This window comes from Nipponia nippon, unplaced genomic scaffold (genome assembly GCF_047370975.1).
Source record: "Nipponia nippon isolate SJK-2023a ecotype South Korea unplaced genomic scaffold, ASM4737097v1 scaffold_17, whole genome shotgun sequence".
Taxonomy (NCBI): domain Eukaryota; kingdom Metazoa; phylum Chordata; class Aves; order Pelecaniformes; family Threskiornithidae; genus Nipponia; species Nipponia nippon.
The window spans coordinates 12,028,205-12,054,819 of NW_028262333.1; the positions used below are offsets into that span (position 1 = coordinate 12,028,205).

Here is a 26,615-nt window from a genome sequence, read left to right on the forward strand (position 1 = left end):
GCCCTCCCCGCTGATCGAATGCAGACTGGCGCCCAGCTCGCCCGTGGGCTTCTGAACGGCAAGGCACTGGGATGCTTGGGCAACGGTGCCAGCGCTGAGCCGCGGCACCAGGTCCGGCACAGGAGCACCCTAAGCTCTCCCAGTGCCTGGGAGCCCCAGCAGCACCCGAGCTCGCAGCGTTTGCATTAATACACATGTAAATGAACATACCCTGCGTTCCCTGCCGCTCCTCGCAGCAGGAAGGGAGTTTCCTAATTGGCTGAATTTAGCCTGGAAGCAACCAGACGCTGCAATTTATCATCTACTTTCCCCCCGAAGGAACGGCCGCCAACAGAGGGGCTGGAAGCGCGGGCTCCACCAGGCACCGCTGCCGCGGGGCTTCGCCGGGGGCAGGCCCGGGCCGGGCCGGGCGGGACAGGCCCGCCGGACACCGCCGACGAAACCGCGACCACCGTAAGCGCCCAGGGCGGGAGGGGCAGCCCGCGGCCGCTCCGGTGCCGCTGCCCAGCCCGAGCCCGCCCGCAGGCGGTGAGGGGAACCGGCCCGAGGCGGGGATCGGCCGCGCCGCCTCCCTCCGCCTTCGCCGCCGCCCGTTGGGATTCAAACGGGGAAGCGGCGGGAGCCGCCCCGCCCCGGCCCGGCCCGGCCGCCATGGAGCCGCCGGCAGCGCGGCAGCGGCCCGCGGTGGAGCAGAGGCGGAGCGGCAGCGGTGGGTGAGGCGGCCCCGCTCCCCCCTCAGCCGCCGTTACCCCGCGGCGGCCGCGGCCCCGGCCCCGGCCCCGGCCCCGCGGGAGGGCAGCGGGCTGCCGGCCTCGCCGGAGACTGAGGGCACGCCTCTGCCTCCCCCTTGCCCCCGCCGCCGTTTCCCCGACCAGGTGCCGCGAAACCCCGGGGCAGTTGCACCAGAGAACTGGAGCTGAACACCACCCTGCGGGAGCTGGTCATCTACATCGTTTTCCTGACAGACCTCTGTATACGTAAGTCATCAGATGACGGAGGCGACTTCACCTGTTTACAAATAATTACTGTGTAAGCTGTACCTCTTTCAGTATTTACTTCTTACTCCACCTGTCATCCACCCTAAAGTGCCACTTCAGCCAAAATTGCTGACTGCCGTTTTCTAGCAGCGTGACTTAATGACAGCTGGAGCAGAGAAGCAAGGTCAGAAGCTGTTGTCATCCTCTAATTTCAGCCTGCGAGCATCCCCTCTTTGCCCCTTCTTTCCAGTGACGTTTGGCATGGTGAGCACGGACATGTTCTACCTGAACAAGGTCATGTCCCATCTCTTCCTGGAGCCCTCCTCCTCTGAGAACAACAGGAGTGGGTTTAGGAGTATTGGGAGCAGAGCCGATTTCTGGAGGGTAAGGCTTTCATTGCAAATATGTTTTCTTGGAGAACAAACAAGGGAAGAAGCTCCTACTGTTAATTTGGAGCAATACAGTCTTGCGGTTCTCCTAAAAGCCATGTGCTAACTTCTTAAAATGCATTTGGAGAAATTCTGGGTACAAACAATAATGCTGATACTTCTGAATAGTCAGTCAAAGAAAACAATAAGCCAATTAATTGCTGCATCATATTCTCAATATTGGGCTTGGTCTGAAAAGAGCTTCAATAAAAACAGAAAGATTTTGGGTTTACAGTTCATACAATCATAGAATGGTTTGGGTTGGAAGGGACCTTAAAGATCACCTGGTTCCAACCCCCCTGCCATGGGCAGTTACACCTTCCACTGGACAAGGTTGCTCAAAACCCCATCCAACCTGGCCTTGAAAGTTCTTTTGACTTTCAGCTGTTTAAAAAAAATAATTATGATTTCCACTGTGGCAGCCAAGAGAATATACCATCTTGATTCACCTGGTTTGCTGTTAGATTACATCGTATTTCAGTGATGGTTGCAAAACATATCTCCGTTTTCACTACTAGGTGGAGGACTTCCCAAAATTACCAGCATTGCCCAGCTGACAGCAGAAGGCAAAGTTTCTCACCCTACTCTTCCTTAAAAATGGAAATGCCTGGTTATAACAGTTCATTTGAAGAATTGTATTCCCTCTTATCATGGTGTCTTGTTATTGCTAGTCCATAAAATAGTGAGCCCTTGCTATACAATGCGTGTGCTGATGTACTAGAAATGGTTGTAATGCGTGCTCAGATGGTGCCAGACCATGGGGGCATGTTGTTTTGTACTTGGAATAACGTTATCCCCAAGTTTAATGCTCTTTATCTGCATCTAAGAAACACCTAGAAAAAGAGGTATTTTTTTTTCCCCACCTTCAGAAATAAATACTTCATTTAGATTCAGATGACTAAAAACCTAATCAGAAATATATCCCAAAACAGATCTTTAGAGATTAAGATAACCAACAGATTTTGTTAAAACAACATATAAATGTTTGTGTTTAAACATATTTGTTTAGGATTCAGCAGAATTTTTCAATGAAACCCCAAACAGATGTATGTTGTAGTCTTACCCTGAATAATCCCATTACATGTCTCTGATAGAATTGCATAGGGAATAGAATTGTCTCATAGCAAAAAGAGGTAAATGTATTTATAAGACAGTACATAGGTCGCAATTGTTTGTATTCTAGCTTAGACTCTGTAGCTATAAGTAACCTGAGAACCCTGTGGAGATTTGTATGCTAAAAAGTGGGGTAATAGCGGTATTGAAAGCTTCTTTTGAATCTTTAACCTCAGTTGTACATATAGTTTGCAGAGGGACCCCTGTTGGATGGACTCTACTGGGACAAGTGGTATAACAACATGACGTTAACCCTCCAGAACAACAGCAGCCATATTTACTATGAGAATTTGCTGTTGGGAGTAGCCCAGATTCGCCAGCTGAAAGTACGCAACAACACTTGCTCCATCTACCCGTATTTCCATACTTTTTTAGAAGACTGTTACAGTGAATATCGTTATCGAGCTGAAGACAGGTCTGACTTTGGTCTAAGTAACGAATCTGAGTAAGTCATCCTACTTCAGCACAGAAATGTTTTTGAAAACCTAACAAAATCCTTAATGCCACTATTCTTCAGTTAGTAACAACTGTACATGCAATTAGCTGAGTTTTTCTCTTGTTTACATTGAGATAAACCATAGATTTGTTTTTGTGCCAACATTATAGATGGGAATTTGACATGGGAAATTTACAGCAGACAGACAGGAAGAACTGGAAACAGCAAGCCCAGCTCAAAAGCACATGTTAATGGACCTATCTCCACTAACATCTCTGGAGAAAGGCTGACTTATATGAGGCCTGAATTTAAATCACATGTTTATAAATTGGAATCATGCTAAAAGGCTCTGGAAACAGAGCCAAAAGGCCTGCTTCACACACTTAATTTAGCATTGATTTAATCCAATGAAAGAACATGTGAACACGCCACAGTAACAATGAACTACATAAATCAGAGATACTCCATTTACCTGTAAAGGTTTTAAGGTAATAAACTGTCTGGCCCACATTGGGTGAAATCCAGAATCATAAGCAATTGCTGTTTCGTGAATGTACTGAGTATTTAGCAAATAAGAGAAATGAGAATATTTTAAGGCCATATGTCTTGAGCATACTTCATGTAAAGAAAAGTCTTTTTTAAAGGTCTGGCTTAAATGGTCAGTTGTGGATGCAGAAGAACACCAGAACTAACAAGGATTGTATAAAATAAGAGTTAAAGCTTACTTCAGTCCAGTTTCCATAAGCTGAGCTGCTTTGTTTTCCCGTTTCCAATAGATGGAAATACAGCTCAGCCTCCTCGTTATCCCCATGGTACTGGGGATCTATGGGCTTGTACAGCAGTGGAGGATATATGTTCACCTTGCCTAAATCGAAGCAAGAGAGCATGGAGAAGTTGGTGTTTCTCAGGCAGAACAGCTGGCTCACCAGAGGCACCAGGGTTGTATTTATCGACTTCTCAACATATAATGCTAACATAAACCTCTTCTGTATTATCAAGTGAGTTCTTACCTTTACTACATGTGAAATCCAGTTTACTGAGGCATGGTGCTTCCATAAGGACACACGGAAAGGCTGGTCACCTCAGCCATGTATAGCCATGTTTCTCAGGTAGCAGCTGGCAAGACAGTAGTTAATTAAAAATGCAGAAATTCAGTTAGTGCAGGGAGTAGACTCAGATCCTTCCTTTCAGGTATTTTTTTTTAATAGCTGGTGTTTGGTCTGTACAGCCGGTTGCTGCTGTCTGTTGGAATAGATTTCAGCGCCTTTCGCAAGGTCAAAGACTGGATTATTAGTCCTGTTGTCAGCTAGAGGAGGGAAAAGACTCAGGGTAGGGTGAGCATTTGCTCTTCTGAGACGGTTTCTTTAAAGACTTTTAACCAAACACCATAGCTTGGGTATCCTAAGAGCTTTTCTTTTCTCAACCTTCCCTACCATGTAATACTCTTATCATGGGGAACTTAGCATAGCCCTTACAAGAAGATCTTACAGATGTAGGAGTTCCAGTAAGGTATTATTAATGTAATAAAAAATTAATATTAGAAAATTAAGGGCTGAGATGATTTAAAGGGATGGTAACTAACACCAGTCCCCAATTTTTTTCAGGTTGGTGGTAGAGTTCCCTGCTACCGGGGGTGCACTCACCTCCTCACATATCTACTCTGTGAAGCTCCTCAGATACATCACGTATTATGATTACTTCCTGGCTTCTTGTGAAATCACCTTTTGCCTCTTTATCATTATATTCATAATCCAGGAAGCTATAAAAATGGTAAAACTGAAAAAGGAATATTTCAGGAGTGCCTGGAACTGGCTGGATTTGCTGCTGCTGGTGGTGAGCTACCCCTTGACTTCCACCTCTGTGCTTGCCAGCCTAGGCTAGCACTGGACAGACAGCCAACGAGCCAGAACAGCCCAAATCTGTGTCTGGTTTGAGTCAGTCACCCATTGTCCTACACCAAAGAGACCACAGGGCCCACCATGGTTCAGCACACTTGAACTCTTTTCTAGCCTTGCTGTCAGCTTGCTGTGGCTCCACGTCCTCTCTACTCGTTATCCACCTTGTTTGTTTTAGCCCTAATCTTTGCAGAGCAGGGAAGCGCTAGTGCATGACAGAGCTAACATGGTGGAATTAGAACATATGCAGCATGTTACGTAGCACAAGCCCAGAATTATCGCAGTACAATTACAAATTATTTGGCCAATAAAGTGTCATATATACAACTTACAACAAAACATCTAAAAAGCTCAGGTTCTTCAAATCTAACCATGGGCCTTTTGAAATCAGTACAGTCTTTCCTGTGCAAAGTGATAAGACTTTGAGACTTGTCAGGGAAGTCTGAAGAGAGGAGGTGTAGCTGGACTTCAGTTTCACTTGCTTCTGCTTTCCTTCAGGTATCCATCCTTGCCATTGCCTTCAACATCTACCGCACTGTAGAAGTGTCCCTGCTAATGGAAGAGCTGCTGTCTGATGCCCATGTATATCCAGACTTCTATTTTCTTGCATTCTGGCAAGTCCTTTACAACAACATGATTGCTGTCAACATCTTCTTTGCTTGGATAAAGGTATTTATTCTTATTCCCTTTTCTTGTACTCAAGAATCATAATGTTTCTAAGCATAGCATAAATGTTCACTTTTACCTTTTCATGGGTGAATTGTAAAGGTGGGGCTAAAAGGGAGAATTTTGTTTATAAGATTCCAGAAGAGTTTAACATTACCTCCTTCTCATAAACATGGGTCACGCAAATTCCAGGCCCATCTAAAAAAAAATTTTGCACGTGGGCAGCTGTCTCCATTGGAGCAGCTGGGAAATTACCATGGCCAAACAGCCTCCTCAAACTCAGTCTTTTCCTAGACCCAATATTATCCAGGTCACAGCCTGACCTATACAGACGGCATAGCTGTAATAGGTGAAAGCTATTCATAGCTTGTAGCCAAAAGCTGTGCAAACAGTAGCTACTTTTTAGCTGCAGGGGAAGGCAAAATGTGTCTGAACTTGATTCAGAAGTGGCTTTGTGCCAGGACACCTTTAATTTCCTTCTTACTTGCAAATAGATTTGCTGATCTCTGCAGAGAGTAGCAAACTTCTCTAAGATTAGGGGCTACTTTTGTTCCTAACCAGGTGCTCTGGGGCCAAACTGGTCCGGCATGTTTGTGTGCCACTGCCCCTAATCTACTAAACCCTGCTGGCCCTGACTGGGGTCTGCACCCTTTCCCCTCTACCCAGCAGCCATCAGTGACTTTGGTTTTGGTGGCCTCAGTGTTCCCAGTGACCGGATGAAACTTGCTAAAGCTTTGCCTGGTCCCAGGCTGCTCGCAGGCCCTCTCTCCCCTAAGGTGTTTGTAAAACGCCCAGCAGAAAGCGGCTGCCAAACAGGCAGGAGGTGCTCACATCTGCCAGAGGAGATCACACCCCAAGGAGTCAAGCCCTAGGTACCTGAACATAAGCTATCGTGAAAGGTCGCATCCTTTTAAAATAAACAGGCTTTTGGCCTTCCTCCACCTCCCAGGGCAAGGCTGCAGGAAGAAGTTGTTTGGGAGCACTGGCTGTTAACCAGTTCTGTGGACGGTCTTCCTTGTTACGTCCATTCTGTACCCCAGCTGCACGTCCCCTGCATCATCCTTCCCTCAGACTGATTACTGTTAATTTAGTAGCACAACTATTGATAATTAATGACTGTCATTGAACAAAGCTTTTGTTCAGGCCTTGTTTCAGACCCAAAGTAAAAGAGAGCTCCTTACCAACTCAGCGCATCAGGGAATCCTCAGATACAGGAGGATGGTATGGCTTGCAATCTCCTTGACCAGGGGTCCATATCTGCTCGAGCCGATTACACATACCAGCACCCAGCAAAGACCTGCCTACACACTATTAGCTTTAGCACGTAAGCATATTTGCCCTGCAGAATATTTATCTTCTCCAGAAACACACCCAATCCTAGTTCTCCTTTCAGATACATACCATGCAACTTATTTCTAGGTAAGACTTAACCTGTAAATTATGATTACAGAGAACATTCCAGAAATTCTGTTAAGAAGTTGCAATATATTTTGATCCCCCAGTAACAATATGTTCTGTTCTCTTGCAGATATTTAAATATGTAAGCTTTAACAAAACCATGATGCAGCTGTCCTCCACTTTATCTCGCTGTGCCAAAGACATCATTGGATTTGCCATCATGTTCTTCATCATTTTCTTTGCCTATGCCCAGTTAGGCTATCTGGTCTTCGGGTCACAAGTGGAAGAGTTTTCCACTTTCCAAAACTGCATGTATGTACTTTCTAACCTTTGTGATACAAAATCCCCAGCTGGTCAGGTGCAAACCACTTTCTGCTAAGCAGAACTTAGGAGTACAGGTCTCTAACACTTAAGCTTATTTCATAGAGTAAAACCAATTTTGTTGGCCCTACACTCTGTTTGCCAAAGCCTTCGTATGTTCAAGGGAGACCACATGGACATTAAACAGTTCAGGGAAGTGTAGGAAGAGGAAGCTGAGGAGTAGCTCGCCCAGTGGAGCTGTTCATCCCCGCAGCTCTCCCCACGACTTTGCCCCGTGTAACCAGGCCCCTGGGCGGTCAGGCAGGCCTGGCAGCAGGCCTCTTTTGCCTCTTTCAAAAGCAAGAACGTGAAACTACCCAGCAGACACGCCACCAGGCACAGGCTACAGTCCCCAGCATGAAAACCACAGCAGAACCACTTGAGAGACGCAGAGGCTCAGAGCACAAGCTGAGCATGTGTGCAAACAGGAATTACAGCTCTTTTAAGAAAACATCCAGCGGCATAGCCAAGAGTCCCCACATCCCATCTGCTGGCTCGTGTTACTTTCTTCCTCAGATTTTTTTCAGCCACTCACTGTAGCAATGACATCAAATCAATTCCAGGTGCCAGATGGAACTGGTTTTGATGGTCCTTGCACCTTGGAGCAACCCTAACCTCTCACCCACGGTGTACGTTGTGTTTTAGCCCATGGCTACATTTATTACAACTTTAGAGAGAGATCTTTAGTGTACCAGATTGTTTGAAAGCAGCTTTTCATGTAAAATTAAGGCACTTCTAAACCAGAAAAACAGCTGATTTTGGATCCACTTGGATGTCAGACAGTTCTAAGATGCTGCAATACAGAGAAATAAATATTTATCTTAGCTAGGAATAAAATCCCCTACAGGGTGACATAGGGATCTATACTGTTACCTTCTGTACTAACAGAAGATGAGGGATCATGAAGCTAGAAGAGAAGGGAAATAAAAAAAACAAACAAACAACCAAAACCAGGTGATTTACCCAAAATGAAAGTATTTTCTCATACAAGCCATTTAAAAATTTCTTTTTACTTTCAAATTCGCCAATACATGCTAAATGCCCAGTTTACCATTGCAGTATTATCCTGGCTTGCCTTTTGATTTCAGTGACGAAGGTAATGGTGAATCAGTCTCAACTGTATCTATTGGTTTTGGGTTTTCTTTTTGTTTTTTTTTTTCTTTTTAATAATGCTTACAGTACTTCTCTTTAGGAGAAGCCAGTCAACCTCATTCCTGTATTTTTTACTCCCAGCTTTACACAGTTTCGTATTGTGCTGGGAGATTTTAATTTTGAAACCATAGAAGCAGCAAACAGAATCCTTGGACCTATTTACTTCATCACGTTTGTATTCTTTGTGTTCTTCATATTGCTGGTAGGTATTGTCTTAAAAATGCTTATCCTGTCACATAAGCAGTAGGGAAGAACTGTTGGGTAGTGCTCGGAGACAGTGGTTTTCACCCCAAGACGACACTGGGCTCGCCCCAGCTGTCCCTCAGGACGCCTGCGCAGAGACACAGCCCAGACTCTTCCGCAGGAGTTCCCGGCAGGCCAGACATTTCGGAGCTCTCCCTTCCTCCAAATGGCCACAAAAAGGGCTTTTGCACCACAGAACAAGCACGTTGCACCTTTCACTCTACTGCACCACCCTTTTCTTGAGATTTTAATTTCTGAAAACTTAATTGGGTGCTCTTGAAAAGTGCATAATGTCAGCCTTGTCAGGTAGGAAGGTTAAAGAGAGACACTGATGGGACTAGGTAGGTACAGGTTTGCTTTATCAGTTAGATTGTTGTTTTTACTAATTACTTCAGATTGAAACACCATCTGAAAAACCTACAAGTATATGACAGAAAATCCAGTACCTCCAAGGAACTGGGCCTTTTAGCTGATACTGCAGATAGGAAAGAAGTGATTTGTCTCCTGAAAAATATTCCCTAAGACCCTAAGATTATCAGATAATTTAACTGCATTACGAGCATGTCTGCACCCGGCAAAGCTCTTCAATTCCCTTAGTTACATGCCCCAGTATGGAACAGCCCCCAAAACAACAGCCCCAGAGTAATACAAATGCAATTTCCAGAAACAAATCTCTAACTGCATCCTTCCTGTGCAGAACATGTTTTTGGCTATTATAAATGACACCTATTCAGAAGTCAAAGCAGACTTTGAAGTGATACCCAGTCAAGAACTTCAGATCAGAGACCTCTTCACACAGGTAAGTAAACACTTCTGTAACTACCTCATTTAATTCAAGATAAGAGGGGGTATTCTAAGCTACACCACTAGCAAAAGAGCCTTAAACAGCTGGGCCATAACCATTTAAGAACACCCAATATTTGATTTTTCACTTTAAATAAACATTTGTCAGATACAGAGACATCCTTCCATCAAAACCACAGGAGCTCCTAATGCTAAGAGTAGCATATGAGTTAGGGTGCAAGGAGCCTACCTTCACCTCACCCCTTTAAAAGCAATATTTAAGACCAGCCTGGTTTGTGATACATCCTGTCATCAGCTTTCTTCAGAGCTTACTGTTGCTGCTCTTCCAAACTGGAAAACTAAAAAGATCTTGCCTGTATGGGGCGACAAGACAAGTAGAAATATGTACCTTTAAAGCTCCACAAATTTCAGACCATTTTTGTGTGCCAGAAATGAGTACAAAAGGGGAACAGATCTTTCCCTAACTTTTCAGTTCAACTTGAAATTATGACTTCCTCCTTTCCTGCCAAATGCATACGCTGAAGCCAAAGAGATTGCATGCAGTTCTGTTGCTGGGGCAAATCAGAACCTCCGCCTAGAAACCTGACTTTAGCTGGAGAATACAGCATCACCAGTGAGATAAATAAGATTGAGATAGGTGTGGGAGGAGAGGCCTGCGCCCTCAGACCGTGTTTGTCCAAGTTGGCCTACGCTGACCACTCCGTAGAGGAGGGCCGGCAGCTGTATCCACCTGAAATTTTCCTGTAGGATTTTATGAGTGGCATAGACACAAGTTACATTGCTTCCGCAAAGCCTAGCTTTCATTAAGGAAAGGGAAGGGGGGAGTCCCTGGCCAGGATACAGCCAGTCTGGTCAGCAACAGCACAGCTTAAATTCCCCCCACCCAAGCTCATTCTCCTACTCATCTGAGGCTATAGCAAGATTAAACTGAATATGCCTGAAAACAGAAACTCTTACTGGATTTGGCTGGCGATTATCTTCAGGGATTTCATGACAAATTTGAGATATAGCAGGGTAAGTTCTCCGAGCTAAGCTAAGGGAACAAAGAAAGTCATAGACTGGTGGGATTTCTCTTTAATTGCTAAAGCATTACACTGACGGTTTGTTCCTTGCATTCAAGTCCTTGCACAAAAGTGTCTCTGGTTAAACGCAAGCCATTTAACGTGCCTGACTTCCCCCGTCTATGTTCAGAGTTGCAGTAAGGCCCTTGTCAAGCTCAAGTTGAAGAAGCCAGAGAAGGATACCAATCCAGCAGACGAGAGCTTGGAAAGGTAGGATCTCAGCATTTGCTCTTACCCCCCGTACTGAGCACAGACCCCTTCTCACAGGACTTCCGTCTCTTCTCATTTGTGTGAATGACAAGCAAGGAATTTTCAGCCACTAAAAGAAAGGATATTTCTAAGCTTTCCATTGGAGACAGTGCTAATGAAAAGGTAGGCTTTATTCTTTTCTATATTCTTAGAAACTGCTGATTATATTTCAGAAGTTGAATAATACAAAAGGAGTCACCGTTGTCCCCACTGTTACTTACAAAAGCTACTTCTCCACAGGATACTATTTTTAACATCATAGGAATAGCAAAAGCTAGACCTATAAAGAAAGAAAAATCACTAATAAAGCCCAGAACTTCAAATGAAAGCTTGCTCAGGCAAGGTCATACACTGCAACAGCAGAGCTGGCAGTAGGGTAAGGTCAGTGTGTCTTTGCAGTGGTATAAAGTTGTGAGCTGGGCATTTGCCCAAATGTTAGACAGAAACACATGTATGGAAAACAAGTTTTACAGCCATCTGTTGCTGCATCTACAGCAAGAAGAAAGATTACTGTAGGTTCTTTTTGCTTTACAAAAAGATTTCCAGCAGTCGTTGGTAGTTCCATATCTGGGCTAAGCCTGCCCAAATACTTCTAAAACATTTTTAAAAAAAAAAAAAAAAATCACTTCTACAACAAGAGAGAAAGCCCCTTGGCTAGCTGTAAACACTACTACACACAATACTTGCCATCTCTCTCAACACTGAAAAGAAATGTGTATTCCTATATCCTGTCTTTTCGGAAGGGCCAGAAGGAAAATCTACTTTCAGATGGAGAACACTTTTCTCCCCAAAGCTGCAAATACCTTTTCCTGCACGCATGCCCCCTCCCTGCAGGAGGGACTGTGGTACAGGTGTCCCAGTGAGCCATGCTGGCTTCGTCTGTGATTTTTTTTTTTTTTTTAAATCCCCCTGGTGTTCAATAGAGCCAGCTGAGGTTATCAAAGCCACAGAAAGAACAACTTCAGAAGTATTCATCTACTGAGGACACAGAATCAGCCACGGCTCAGAGCTACGTCTCCGCTGCAGAATTTCAGCAGTAAGTGTGTGTGAGTCGGCTCTTGCAGTCTTATTCCCATCCCCAGGCAGCTGCAGCCCTAGCCCAAACCCTCACCGAGTGACAACCTGAGAGACAGCAGATCAACACAAAGTCAGTGATTACTTTAAGTGCTCTTATACTGGCTGACAACAGCTGCCCTCAGGGAGGGAAGGAGGAAACAAAAGAATTTAGTAGAGCAGCTTGTAACAAGGATGTTAGTCAAGAATGAGGTGGGACAAGAATTTAAAATACTGTCAGTCTTCCAGAACCTCTCCTTGTGGCTGCCCAGGGAGGGGCACAGAGACTGTAAGACCTTGTGCTGGTGAAGGGGTATTTCAGGACTCAGACCCTTGGCAGCCAGCACAAGTGAGCAAAGAGGAAGGCTGCAAGTGCACGTCTAAGGGCAGCGCCCTCTCAAGGATATGTGGCTGCATTTGTGTGTTCTAGGCTTTTCAGGTATACAGCCGAGTTGGAGAAGGAATTAAAGAACACTAATGCAAAACTCAAGAGAATTATGAAAAGCATGCAACAACTGAAGGATACTTCAGGCAAGACGGCACAGTAAAACGCAGGAGCTCATCTGGTAACGAGATGGCCTGACTCTTCACGCAGTTTACATAAATCCAAAGTCCCCACCCCAACCCCCTTTATTTTTTTCTGTTTCTGGAGAAGAGAAGAAGGAATGTTAATAAAGGTATAAACCATTGTTGCTTCTGGGTCTTTCCTCTGAGAGTTTCAGGTGCTTTAACTCTGAGAACTGACCAACCTTGCTAGAGTTGTGGGTAAGCATCCCTACAAAGGCCTGGACAACCTGTATTCCTCTGCCTTGTTTTGGGGCTGCTGTGAGACACAGCTGTGTAACTGAGAGCAGATCACGAGCAGCGGCAGCATCCTGGGCCTGCTCCGTGCCCTTCTCTCCATCGGGGCCCTCTGTAGCCCAGCACCAAGCAGTCCAGCACACAGGTCATTAGCCCTCAGTTCCCTGGACCGCTTTCTTTTGCTAGTGCATCTGCTGCCAAGGCTGATGCTTATTTCTCAACAATTCTTGTTCCAGGCACCTGTTGCTTCCCAAACAGGTTACTGTTACCTTCAGAGAAAAAAAAAAAATTATTCTTTTGGGAAATCAATCAATCTCTTCTTTTGCTCAGGCCCTAACGGCTGGAACCACCAGAGGGCGATTTGCTTCACCCCTGCACCAGCCTGAATTTTCAGAACATCCTTTTTATTCCTAAATCCATTTATACCTGTTGCCCTAGAGGCAAGGTGTTAGGTTCAGGCCAGAAGCTATCTATTCCTATGTAGTCGTTAACATTTGTTCATTGCTGGGCCTCAGCCACAGAAGAAATAAAACAAACGCCCAAATGCCATCTGAACACGCCATGAGGACACACGGGGCCATCGCCAGGCTGCAGCACCCCTCCTGCGCCACGCAGTCCCTGCCCCAGGGAAGCTCTGCTGCTGTGCATCCCAGCGCATGCATGACACGCAACCCCCAGCCTCCAAAGCATCCTGAAACTTCTATAAATCCTGCAAGGATTTATAATATAAAGCCCTACGTGCTGCAGAGCACTATGTCAAGCTGCTACACGGTCTCTGGTCTCTCTGCAGCTAATCACACCGAGGAGGAGCTGTCTCAGAGAGAGGGGAGCAGACAGGCATTTGAAAGCACCCAGGAAGAGATCACTTCAGCCCAGTAACACAACATCACCATGCACTGGTTTGCCTGTCAGGGTTCACTGACTCCGTACTTCAGTCTCCTGACCAAGCAGAGACTTCCTCTCTCCTCTAAAAGGGACCAGTTTAAAATAAAACCGCCTCTTCCCCTCAAGGGTTCTTGTTGCTATGCAGTACCCCAGGAGCCTTGTCCCAGAAAACATGGGTCACTGATGATCTGTTTATCCTGATTACTCAATAGCCTGACATGCAGGAAAGCAGATGCACTGCACCTTTGGCATCTCTGACCTTTCCTCCTCCTGGCAACCCCTCTCGTACAAAGACGTCTCGAAACCTTTGGCCACAGTTACTTACCCAGAACTTTAGGCAAGAGCTTTCAAGCACTCCTCAGCCTTGCTCTGCTACTCTGGGGCACAGGAAGCCCTCTTTATAGCCTGCCTCACTTTGCCCAGCAAGCTCCTTGCCCTGCAGTCACATAACAGCTCAAGCAAACCACTTTAAAGAGGTACGGCTTGGAATACTACAGGTTTGCATTGTCTCAGAACTGGTTTTTCAGCAAGGAAGATCTGTCCCAGTATCACTGAGCTTTTTGCACCCTCAAAAATACCTGTTTTTTCTCCGTTTCGGCTAATGGTGTTTAAAACAGGGTTATTTTCCTTCATTAAAATCTTCTTAGTCTGTTGCTTTGTAGCACATGAATTTTAAACAGTTCCCACCAAGCCACTATTTGAGGGATATTTGTCTTCTCATTAGCAACTTGACCAGAGTAAGCTTCATTGAATAAACAATGCTAAGGAAAAATGGAGGATTGTAGAACAGATCTGTAGAAACCTCATTCATTCTTCAAGCCAGTGTCCTAAGAATTTTTCTTTTTCCCCTGTCTTCAGAGGACAGACATGATCAGAGGGAAGGTTATTCCATCCCACCCTAAAGAACGTACTGGAGCCTGCCTTCTGTCTCCTCTCCCTCACTTGCTCCCTCAACTTCCTACTTGTTTTTCTTTTTCCCATTTACCTGTGCTGCCACACATCCACAAGCAGAGTCTTCACCTTCAGGAGTTCTTCTGTCCCCTGCCAGGCCTTAGGCTGAAGAAAGGTGGATTTACACAAAATACAACACAAGAGTCAGTTTGAAAGCCCTCGATCACTCTTGATATGAACTTACATCAATACACTATGAAAAAAATCTCTCTGGTCCAGACGAAAAACATCCTCTTGTGTTTACAGAAGTGTGTGCAGTAACAGTGTTTTCTGGCCACAAACACAGCAGTAACTGCTGCAATACTGATTTTAAGGCTGGGAGACCATTATGGATATAGAGACACAATCAAATACTGCTCATCAGCTGAAGGTGTATCCATCAGCAGTGAATTAATTAGCCCAGTAACAGCTGAATCAGCTCTCTGCCCCATCGACTCCCAAAGTTGCTACTGTTGGGAGCAGGAATGAGCAAGACTCACAGTTTGCTCCTGCGTCATCGCACAGCAGGCCAGCACCCTGGCAGGAACTGAAGCCCACATCGCGCCATAAGCCAAGCTGTCAGTTCAGGAGCTGCTCTGGTCCCTTCCCTGCTGTCTCTGCCGAGAGGCACAGTCTGAACAGGTAGAATAAGGCTTAAACTGCTGTAGCTTCATCAAGGGCTGTCTCAGCACCCGAGCCACCACCAGTGCTGGTGGCTCTGCTGGCAGGCTGCAGAATTCGGACCTGCCTCAGCAACACCCTGAAACTACAAATACAGATAGGAATAACGAAGGACTCGGCACTTGTTTTGAAGAGATGGCAGTGGAGGAAAAAGCATGATAAGAAACAGAGATATATGACAATAAAGGTTAAGGTACTTTTATTATAAAAGTCTATACAATGAGCACCAGACATAGCAATGCAATTATATCTGGTTTAGTTATATATATTCAATATCTATATATCCATATAGATATATAGGTTTTGTTTTTACCAAAGTAAAACTGTTATATCACAAAATGCCTAGTTCTACCATTTATTTATTGCTCAACAAGGATGGCACAAAACACACTCAGCATAACTGTTGCCATGCTTATCTACTATACTGAATAAACAGCCAAACACTGCATAACGAACACAAAGCAGCTGTTAATTCTGAATTGGAACCAGTCTGATCATTCACTCACTTATAAAAATATTGGAATCATATAGATTTAAGCATTATAAAGGAGGAATATATTATTTAAAACATTTAAATAGTGCATATTGACATTTTGCATGTGGTATATAAAACACAAACATTCATGTACAACACTATACAGTACACATTAGTTTCAATGTTTGGATACACCCGTGTCTGCAGACTGATAGAAAAGTAACTGAAGTGTACATTGCACAATGGAAGTGAATAAAATTGATAAATGGTCTCAAGACTAGTTTAACCTCATAATTCTCTAAGGTCCCAGATCATTTTGCAGTTTAAAAAAAAAAAAAGGCATACCACCAGTGCTCAATAGTTTTAGTGCTTTTTTTTCTTCTGAATTCCAAAATTACATGCCTACAAGCAGAGTAAAACAAAAAGTATTCTACAGTACACAGATGAAATCTGAGCACTAAAAATCCTACTTTCCACCTATTTCATATGTTTCATGACAGAACAGCAAGTCTATGAGGTTACATGCTAGCCATTTCTTACATTGTGAGAAAGTTCATTTTTGGTCTTTCATAAAGCGGTATGAATAATAGCTATGTTGACATTAGCCAGTCATAGAAACATGCAGTGAGAGTAGGTGCATGCAAAACATGGCCACAATCAAACTGATACACTGAAGGAAAAAAAATTGAGAAAGCACCAATTAAAATTAACACTTAGATTTTGCCAGATCAAAAACAGCTGCTGATGGCTGTTGCAGAGCATAAAGCTAGTAGCTAAATCATCATTCAGCACAGCAGATGTGATACTCAAAACATTATTTAGTTTCAACTCTGAAGCTAAATCATGCAAGGCCCATAAACTGTTTTGCTTACATCATAAGGGTTAGATAACTTATTTTTATTCTCCAACTGTAAAACAAAATCGTGATAAACAGCAGTAATTTTTTCACTCAAAACCGACAGTTCACCCTGTGGTGCGCATTAACTACACTGATTTTAGCCCTTATTTCAGGTACAGTGGAATTTTAACTGCCCTAAGCCAGCTCTTTTCTGCTGGAGCTACGCAAGTCTGAGCGCCATCAGATTTCCCATACACTGAAATGTTCATTATGTTCCTCAAATCTTCCGAAAGTGGAGATGCAGTATCCAATTCAGACAAAACACTATGTCACCACTAGTTGATAAACAATAACCGATAAAATGAACAACAGTAACGTAAGTCCTGTAGGCAGCATGTGATATAACTTTTCAGTTTTCCAAGTTTTAAAAGACACTAAGGAAGGTCACTTTCTGGTTCGTCCACTGTCATCTTTATCAAGGAGGAAAGGTGACCACTAATGAGCAAAATCCATAGGTGTTAATTATTACTGTGTTATAGGTGCAATTTAGAATACCAAAAATTAAAGTTGTTCCACAGCAGTCCTTTGAAAGGAATTTCAGTCTGTTTTTTTAAATGTTCCAGGAAAAAGAGCTGTACGTTTAATTTGCTGACTTTTTTCCCCCATAATAAAAAATAGGCAAGAGGAGTAGTTCAGTGTAGCATTATGGTATTAATAATTTCTTCAATAATGCAAAAAGTTGGTAACAACAAAAGTCTCAAAGTTCTTGAATGCTAAAGAAAAAAGCTATGGTTGTTTTGGAACAAGATGGATGCATCTGTAATACGAAACTTTGATGGAAACTGTGTTTGCTAGAGTTGGATAGAGCAGTCTCTAACTTAGAACTCTTACTTGCTCTCTAGACAGGACCTACTTACCCTTCAAACATGTTAGAGTGGCACCACAATAAAGTGCACAAACTGGCTTCTTTCAACAGTGCATGACAAATGAACACAAGCACCCGGTAAGTACAGTGGTTGTATACGGAAACATGTTATTCAATGGTTTGGAGGAACATAATTTATATTGATTTTGAAGAATCTTGTTTGCTGATAAGGACTTCTAACAGCCTAAGTTTGGCTTTAATTTTCTTGTACTCCCTGTACTCATCAAGCATTGGAACCCGATCTTCTTTCTGTACGTTCCTGTAAAAAGAAGCACACCTAAGTTTCAAGAAAATCCTCCATACTGCAGCAAGTCAAACACAAAAGCAGCAGTGTGCAGTTATCTTACGGCAGATAAAAACATTTTTGGTAGCTGGTTCACCAATAATAGACACATTGTTACATTTGAGTTCCTTGTAGTAGAAAACTGAATAGAAAACCCAGCAGCATTTATTCAGCACAACTCTTGCAGCATTGTTTATAAACCATTCTCTTAAGTTCTTCTGGAGATTTTAACAACAGAATATGAAGACTTTCATTTTGGATCCTGTATATACATTACAGAAAAATACAAATAAATTTAAGTCAATCTACATTTTCATTGTATGTAGACTGACCCACAAATTGACAGCAGAGAATTATTCTTATTTAAGACTGGACTGTAATAAATTAATCTATTAATCTGGCTTCTTTTGAAATCAACCCTTAATTAACCTCATTATTTGCCATTAAAGTCAAAAGGAGTTATGTCCCAAATTCAGTAAGTGCATGATGAAGCCATGTTAGTGGAATTTGTGTGACCAATGGTCCAGGAGTTTCTAGTTAAGGAGAAATACAGTAGAAAGTATAGTTAAGTGAGAATGTCTGCCAGTCAAGGAAGTGACTGACCTCTTAAGAGTGGTGTTAGTTTTGTTCATGAGGTGACATGCCTCGAAAAAAAACCTATTACACACCCAAGGGCAACAGTTCAATCAAATTCGTAACAGTATCTATTCACATAAGAAGCCTAAAAGAACTAAACAATACAGAGAAGAATAAAAATAATCAGCCCCTTTATCGGTAAAGCAAATATCCACTGCCAGGACTCACCTACTGGAACAAAGGACAAATAGGCAAACTTCCCTGCCCTATGTTAAAACAGAGGGATAACCGGGGGGTGTGTGTGGGGGGTGTATATATTAAAAAATTACTTTTTTTTAAATAAGTATTTTAAAATGTTAATTTTTGAAAATGAAAAAAATCACTTCTTCCATTTTCATTATTATGCTTTACAGACTGTAATAGAGGAAACAAAACTCAGGAGCAGGCTTCCTCTGCTATTAAAAACACGCAAGAATGTTATTGCCTTCAGGAGATTATTCATAGTAGAGACTAAAACAGATCAGACTCCATTTGGCAACATTCATATAGAAAGTTGGAAAAAAATCTTGGCTACAAAACGAGGCTGCTGTCCAGCATCTGGTTTTGTGCTAAACACACCTTCCATTCTGCTGATAAAACTCCTCTTCAAATTCTCGTAATGTCTTACGTAGCTTCTTTTTTTCAGCTCGGGCTTTCCACAGTTGCTCCAATAATTCAGGCCTAAAAATTTCAAGTGAAAGAAAAATACTGTTGGCCATACAATTACATTTAAATTCTTCAAAGCATACTCAAAAACAACTGAGCTAGCTGCACTAATAAGAAATCTGTCTTGCTCATAAGGAATATGCTATCTGCCTGAGGGTGAAATATTGAGAACAAACTAGTAGTTAATAAAAGGGTATAAATTTTATGCTGTCTACACAGCTCAAGTAAGGCTGAAGAAGGTTTAGAAGATACTAAACAATTCACTGAATACAAAAAGATCTTAGTCAGACATGTCAGAGGAAAGAACACTCACTCAGGCCAAACACTTCCTTAAGAAGTGCTGAACATGTCACTCCCTTCCACCCAACATCATGTGTTCGGTATCATGACTGTAAGTGCAATAATTGCAACTTCTGTAATAGAATTAGTCACTTCTTATTTTTACATACATAGAAGCAGCGCGGGTGCTCGACAGCCTAAGGTCCCGGGTCAGTTTCTCTTGACCATCTTCAACATCAGACTCGGAGTTTTCAACTGGGCTTAAAACAGACTGTGTTTGGACAGCAGTTTTTAAGATATCGTTCAGGTCTGCAGACAAACCATCGCTTTCCTCCTCTTCTTCCTGAAAGTCAAAGCAGAAATTCAAAACAAATATGAAATATTTCAGTTCCCTATTACAAGTGCTGGGAAGTATTTTTTAAAAATGCACCGTACACACCTTAATTTCTTCAAAAAAATGGGCAGTTTCACCTTCAATAATGGGCTGTAACATCTGCCCCCGCCTCTTGGTTGATGGTGACCCCTGCAATATTTTAAACTTGTTTCATTATATGCAATTAGACATTAAATGCTGCATGCGGTCAAAATTTTGTTGAAGTCACCTAATACCTAAAGGTATTTCTTCCTTCAGAAGAATAAAAGACTGCAAACATACTTACAGAGCACGAACAAAATAACCATATAACTCAAAAAGCTCAGAAGCCCGAAGTATCCTTGACACAGAAGTAAACGTTGTAGCTTATAATTCATGTAAAAACATTCTTCTTTAAACTTAAAAGTAGAAAGCACTCACACTCTCCATGTTCTGTAGAAAATTCATAAAGCGCAATGATATCTCTGAATTTCATGTTTACCCTTGTTCCTCCCACACCAAACCACAGGGAGACTATAAAGTTACACAAGGCCAGAGCCATTTTTATCTTCTGCCAGACATACATTGGGAATAACACTGCCAGTTTCTTTTTCTAGACTACTCTGAAGGCCCACAATTGGAAGAGCTACATAAGAGTTATCTATTGCCACCTCACTGTCAAGATCCTTTGAACTTCAGCCTAAATAGGTGCCACTGTGCTGAACAGGAATTGCTGTTGGCTGCCTGTTGCACACATGCAATTATGCCCTGCTCATCCGTTATCCCGGACAGCGTAAGCAATTGCAACAGATGAACTCTTCAAACAGGAGAAAGGTGGAACACGAAAGCCACACAGACAATGACCTGTCGAAACACTTTAGTTCATGAAAAGTAAATAGTTTCCTGCTTCTTTGGACATCTCCATACAGGCTTCAGAGTATGTGATTAGTATACCGTGACGCCATAAGAAAGATCTCGTAGAAGCGAGTGTCATATAAACCAAAAAACAATTCTTGAAATAGCTGGCACTGGGTATGTCCTACTTAGAAGCTACCACTGAACAATCCTTGGTAATTAGAGAGCTCCACTTATCTGTCTTACAGGTTTCAAAAGCAGAGGCCTCTGAAAAATACTTTGCAGATGTTGCCTACGGCACAGATTAGGAATTATGTTACCAAGATCTCTTATGAATTTAAAATCCTTTTGGTTAGTTATTAACCATCCCTTTATTTCACAGCTAAAAAAAAAGAGCAACTATGATGTAGTCATAAGGCTACTGATAAACACAGAATCATGGAATAGTTTGGGTGGGAAGGGACCTTTAAGGGTCATCTAGTCCAACCCCCCCGCAGTGAGAAGGGACACCTTCAACTAGATCAGGTTGCTCAGAGCCCCATGCAGCATCTCAGCTGAAGAGTGAGATTTTTGAGGTGAGAGATGGGATAAAACTCAACTAGTCAAGGGCACCACCAATAACCTATGATTCACCAGTCACAGAGAATTAAGAGCAACCTGTGTTTATGGAGTTCAGAAAGGGATACTGACACAAAAGCCTTCAAGTTGCCCTTAAAGTGGAATAAGACTGCAACGTAAATAACATTTTTTTGTCCAAGCAGCTATGCAAAAATATATGTGCAAGAAAGGAATGATCTTGAACTGGTCCCTTTATCTCAACGTACTTCAGCTTAAAGGGGACAGCTAAGGACAGTCAAAGTCAATACAGACAGCCGATTAAGTTGCTGCTGAGTAAGCCACTGCCCAGCTATGTAAATCTGGTAGAGAACTGTCTGTATGTAAAGAGATGATCTCATGTCAGCTGTGCAGTCCCTTCCTTCTAAAAGGGTCAAACAGCTACTATCAAAACCGTTCTGTTGCCAGTCTGGGTCAGCATGCAAGATTTTGACTACAGCTCATGAAGAACAAAGACAGTCAGCTGGTTGTCATTCCACAACAGTTTTACAGGTACTATAAACGAGGTCACATTGATCTCCTTGCACAGTATGAAAACTTTTCTTCCTCATCTCTTACAAGACCACAGAGAGAGGAAAGAAAAGAATAGAAAGCACTGCAAGTTAGAAGGAAATGAAGTGAAAACACAATGAAAAAGCGCAGATGTTGTACAGATGATAACATGTCTCACACTGGAGAAGCATGGAGGAATGAAATGGTTCTTAAGGCCATCCTATCACTCATGCCTCTGGTGACAGTAACCTGCAGCACAGAAGAGAGGCAAGCTTCACTGCAACTGGTGTTACTATTCTTGGGAGGACTGAAAGTACAATATGTACTGTGGATCCATACCTAGCACAGTGACTTGGGAACGTGTCAGCTACAGCAAGTTAGAACCGCTTATTTACTTCCACCAGGAACCATTTCCTTCCTAAGAGCCATCAAGATCACAGACAGCTTTGAACTCCTCTGCTCTCAGCAGTAAATCAAATGCCTCAAGTACAATGACAACATCTTATACCTTCCACAAGAAAGATGTATTTAATGGAACAGTTTTACTAGCTCTTCTAAAGGCAGCCTAGCAGTTCAAAAGTGGAAAAAAATAGAAATAGCATTTGTTTTACTCACAAGAATAGGAGTAATGCTTGCTCTAGTTAACATTTGTTTTACAAGTCTGTATCTGTCATAAAGTGGCTTCACAATATGTCTTTCTTCTCTAGTAACCTGAAGGCAGAGAAACCATAGAATTAATTATACCAGTCACTCAGTAATATACAAGCAAACATGAAGCGGTATGCTTCTCATGCCAGGCCACGTACATTCCAATTAGGAACATGAAACTAGTTTAAATTGTGTGTATGAAATGGGGTTTATGCAGATAAAGGGGAATAAGTGGGTGCTTTTCCTCTTCTCTTTTCTCACTTTAACTCCCTGTATTTTTCAGGAAGACATTTTAAAGACTTCCTAAAAGTTAGGGGAGCTTCAGTAGAAGCAAACCCTCTATCTTTACAGACCCATGGAAAAGAGGAAAAAAAGGGACCAAGAACTGGGGGAGAAGATTGTGTGCCTAGCAATGATGATGATTCTACAGAAATGACAGGGGGGAAAAGAAAAAGATGAAACTGTAGAGAGATTTTATCTGATATCTGATTTACTCTCAATTCTTGGCCACTGTGTACTCTTAACATGAATCTTAAAGGCTATCCTGAACAGTTACTGGCTTATTTTTCCTAAGGGGATTGTAGAACCAGTGCCAGCATCTCCAAGTCCATTACTCTTCCTCGGCTTTTAGGCTGAAAAGCTTGGTCAGATTTATACGGCAGTGCTGATTATAAACCTAGTGTGCCAAGACCAGAAGGCTGACAGAATAGTAACTGGAAAGATCTCGTGATTGGACTAGTGATGCTCATCATTGTCCAAGATAAAAATCCAGAACTTGAGGCACTAATTGCTCGTCACTTACTCTAACTTCTGTATCTCCAATTATTTAAGATACATGCCACAGACTTGGGGGTTGGGGGGGAAGTGTCTTTTCATTTCCATTTTTGTGAAATCCAGAATAACATTCCAGGCCTTCTCCCAGGAAATTCAAGCGTGTCGTTTATTTTTAAGATTTCTCTTTGCTTCGCAGACATGTAAGGCACCAAGCAACACCAATGACTTTGCAAACTCCAATAACCTACTGATCTGTGGAAAATGGGCCTATTAATACATAGTGGTTGTTGTTTTTTTTTTTTTTTTTAAGAAGTCAACGTAATAACTTCCTCTGATGGCAACATGGAAACCAATAGATAACTGTTTAGGAGAAGAAAAAAAAACCAAACACCACCACACTAGCATTAAATTCTGGTATTATTACTGCACAAGAGTTACTGTTGTCTGTGCATACATTAATATAGTTTGATGAAGTAAACCAAGTATTACCGGCCGTCCATGTTGACTTTCATAATACAGGAGGCTTTTCTGGAGAGATGTTTTCTCTTCTACCAAATGGTCTTTCGTCATTTTCTGTCAGAAGAATAATTCACATCTAATCAAACACAAGTCACTTTAACAGTTTTCCTACATTACTGGCTATACAGATGCCTTAGCCAAACTTAGCTTAGTTAATACCATACAACCCACCTTCACCCATTTAAAGCTGTCCAATATTGTCAGCACATACTTGTAAATATTTTAATAAAGAGTGAGCAAGGAAAATATGGTTCATCTTGATCATTTCCCACAGAGTCTGAAATATGAGGGCTTGGTAAATGGCTACTAGACAGAGGCATCGTTTTGTCAATACCTGAAGTGTCTGACAGTGCTCTTTCCCTGTTATTCTCTTAGAAACAGCCTATCCATAACCTTATGCTTACTTTTATATCTTCTGGCAAACATCTCTCAACTCGTTTTTCCTTTAATCTTTTCAAAATGAGTTCAAGTGTAGCTTCCTTGGTGGGCTTCTTCTCTTTCTGCACAGTCCGCATCTCATCTCCATTTTCTTCATCCTCTTGGTCAAGAGAGGAACCAAAGCTTTTTGGAAGAGTGTTACTTCGTGGACGTGTTTGAGGTATGAATTCTCCATCTGAGCTCCTCTGCTTTGCATCTGAAAAGAGAAAAATTGCTCAATCCAAAGGTTAAAAAGAAATAAACTCTCTCAGTTCAACTGCAAATAAAGGAACATAACAGTTTGCACAGGCAAAGTTTCTCTTCTAATGAACTAAAAATAAAGCCACAAGAACAGTTTGATTTTTTTAGTAGTTCAGAATCTAGAAATGAAACATTTTTACTGTCCTGTGGAATTTTACTGAATGACTTAGCCATTTTAGTCACATAGATAATTTGTGTTTGTAGAAAACCAGAAACTGTAGCATCCCTTACCTTTTATTTGCTTTCTCAATTTGGTAAGTTCAGTCATCCATTTTAAAACTTTTGGATTGGCTGCAATATCACTATAGGTTGGCTGAAAAGTAATACAAACAAACTACATTTTATGAAAACAAACACACTAACATCTTGCTTATAAATACTTCTTTCAAGATTTGATAATATTTATGACAGCAAATGTGATGAGTAACAGGGATGCCACTCTTAGTACCAGATTAGATCTCAGTGCCAACATAACGGATAATACTTGTGAAAATAAACTTGAAACAGACATCAGAAGTTGAACCAGAGTGGCAAGATGCTTCTGTCTCTCCACATATCTCATCCGATATCCCCCTAGTCTCACTGCATAACTGTCACTGTCTGCCCTTCTTTGTGCTTGGGCATTATGGCACATTTTCTAGTACTGCTGTTGCTCAGTTCACTTTTGCGGACAGCAGTGTATAGCAAAATTATTCTCATGTGTGAGCGCACAGTTACTCAGTGATGAACTACAAGAAGTAACTTAGCTCTACCATGCAGTCATTTATCCTGAGTAAAAGCAGAAGTTGTAACTTACCTTACTGTTTTTCTCTTTTTCAAATTGTTCCTCAAATTGCTTTATTTTTTTCTGTAATTTCTTGACAAGCTGATAAGGCGTCTTGTCTTCCCTTTTGTCATCTTTTGAGCTAAAGGATGCTCTTCGTGTTCTGTATTAAAAACATTTTTTAAATGTCATTTAAATAATTAAACAGGTGGAAACTTGTATATTTGAGTTAACAGATTACTAATTTCAATTTTTTTCTCCAGTTTATAATCCATTCTTTTCAGGTTTTCAGTCAGAGCTATTTACTTACTGAATCAAAATGCTTTGATCTGCTGCCTTCAAACTGTTATGTGTTATTTTTTCCTCTCTAATTTCAGTAACACCCCTAACAGAACAACAGCATTTGAAATTCAAGCATAATAAACTAATGTATTGTTAATTACATTGTCATTAAAACAGTTCAGATCTTTCTGGTGGCTAGGCTACTTATCTAAGTTACTAGATACTCAGTACTTCTTGAAATATTGGGCACAGAATAAAGCCTAGGCTAGAAGCTACCACTGAACAATCCTTGGTAATTAGACAGCTCCACTTAACTGTCTTACACAAGTTATTAGATACTTATCTAAAAAACACGTACATAATCTAATCTGTTGTCCTTACTAATATATTTCTAAAGTACATGATTCTTGTTTTGAATCATCTTTTGCACTTGTTCAGCTCCTTGACATTTGCTGCTTGTGAAAAGCCTTTTTATTTCAAGACTGTTCATGAGAATTTTCTAGTACACTTATTACACAAGGTGCCTGAAAGATCCCTCAACACAGCTAGCAACATCTACATAGTTCGAGATATTAGAAATACTAATCTAATAAGCTACTAGTGTAGATCCTTATTAGTTTTAGAATGAGGAGAACAGCTATTACAATCAGCACTTTTCTGCAGGTGAGTCTTCAGCATCATTTTAACAGTACTTGTCAACTATCTTTTGCACCAATAAATCAATGTCAGAGAGCAAATTGGAGATTCTAAACTTGGTCTTTCTTGTTCCAGTTTTTCTCATTTTTATGAGATTATTTCTTCCCTAACAAGCAGGGAAATTCTTCTTAAATTCCCTTTCATAGTAACAGTAGTAGACAGTACAGGTCACAGGTTATTTACAGTTTTGGAGGGTCACACTCCCCAGTGTCACACAAATAACTTGCAGCTTGTGTAGTTACAACTCTACTTTCACACACTGGCTTAAGTGGGCTCGATCCTCTAACTCTGCAGGAGAAGACCTGCATTAAGAACCCTACCTCTTCACTGTACTGCTGTCCCACGCCTCCCTCTCTAACAGCTGATACTTTCCTATACCCCTTCTGAATGAAGACTTCCACAGCCCAAATGAAGAATCTGCCCAGACCATTACTGCACACTTTAAATTGCAATGGTTTGTATAACCTGGGAGTTATACAAATCCCCTCTTTACTGGGAGTGGATACCATGCTACGCAAAACAAATCCAAAATTATGCAACATGAAAATAGACATTCATGCTACTGGGAAAAAAAAAGAAAAAGCCAAAATGTACATAAAATCATAGACCAGCAGTCCAGTGAAGACTGGTAAACAAGGGATATAAATACTATCTTCAGCCCAGGAAGCGCCACTACAGCAGGTTGTCAGAAGCCCTGACCAAACACCAGGGAAATCTGTGCAAGCTTG

At 41.9% G+C, this 26,615-nt stretch overlaps 2 protein-coding genes and 1 long non-coding RNA gene across 11 annotated transcripts in view; 1 reads left to right on the forward strand and 2 right to left on the reverse strand.

Annotated features, from left to right (window-relative positions):
- The window catches only part of LOC148056176 (uncharacterized), a 56,921-nt gene extending 56,426 nt beyond the window's left edge, over positions 1 to 495 (reverse strand). For both annotated transcript variants that reach the window (XR_015703880.1, XR_015703879.1), the window contains exon 1: positions 211 to 495. This is a non-coding gene — a long non-coding RNA (uncharacterized LOC148056176). The remainder of the gene's footprint in view (positions 1 to 210) is intronic.
- A 153-nt stretch (positions 496 to 648) lies between these two features.
- Positions 649 to 12,470, forward strand: PKD2L2 (polycystin 2 like 2, transient receptor potential cation channel). 3 transcript variants are annotated; one of them, XR_015703877.1, is made up of 14 exons: positions 649 to 709; positions 876 to 977; positions 1,228 to 1,361; positions 2,707 to 2,963; positions 3,731 to 3,952; positions 4,559 to 4,787; positions 5,348 to 5,518; positions 7,044 to 7,225; positions 8,507 to 8,627; positions 9,366 to 9,467; positions 10,664 to 10,743; positions 10,840 to 10,905; positions 11,706 to 11,818; positions 12,266 to 12,298. XR_015703877.1 is itself a non-coding variant. In XM_087753856.1 (14 exons), the coding sequence occupies exons 1-14, from the start codon at positions 652 to 654 to the stop codon at positions 12,381 to 12,383; spliced, it is 1,959 nt and encodes a 652-aa protein (XP_087609982.1). In that variant the 5' UTR covers positions 649 to 651; the 3' UTR covers positions 12,384 to 12,470. The 3 variants fall into 3 exon arrangements, 1 of the variants encoding a protein (XP_087609982.1); XM_087753856.1 differs by having other exon boundaries at positions 10,836 to 10,905; positions 12,266 to 12,470; XR_015703878.1 differs by lacking the exon at positions 10,840 to 10,905.
- A 2,844-nt stretch (positions 12,471 to 15,314) lies between these two features.
- FAM13B (family with sequence similarity 13 member B) overlaps positions 15,315 to 26,615 on the reverse strand; it is a 68,012-nt gene continuing 56,711 nt past the window's right edge. For 5 of the 6 annotated variants that reach the window (XM_087753761.1, XM_087753758.1, XM_087753762.1 and 2 more), the window contains 9 exons: positions 24,943 to 25,072; positions 24,378 to 24,459; positions 23,873 to 24,102; positions 23,439 to 23,522; positions 22,143 to 22,238; positions 19,653 to 19,736; positions 19,384 to 19,556; positions 18,848 to 18,949; positions 15,315 to 17,629 (listed from right to left, as the gene is read on the reverse strand). In XM_087753761.1, coding sequence (XP_087609887.1) covers positions 17,506 to 17,629; positions 18,848 to 18,949; positions 19,384 to 19,556; positions 19,653 to 19,736; positions 22,143 to 22,238; positions 23,439 to 23,522; positions 23,873 to 24,102; positions 24,378 to 24,459; positions 24,943 to 25,072 — 1,105 coding nt within the window. In that variant the 3' untranslated portion in view covers positions 15,315 to 17,505. The remainder of the gene's footprint in view (positions 17,630 to 18,847; positions 18,950 to 19,383; positions 19,557 to 19,652; positions 19,737 to 22,142; positions 22,239 to 23,438; positions 23,523 to 23,872; positions 24,103 to 24,377; positions 24,460 to 24,942; positions 25,073 to 26,615) is intronic. The other variant, XM_087753763.1, reaches the window with a different exon arrangement.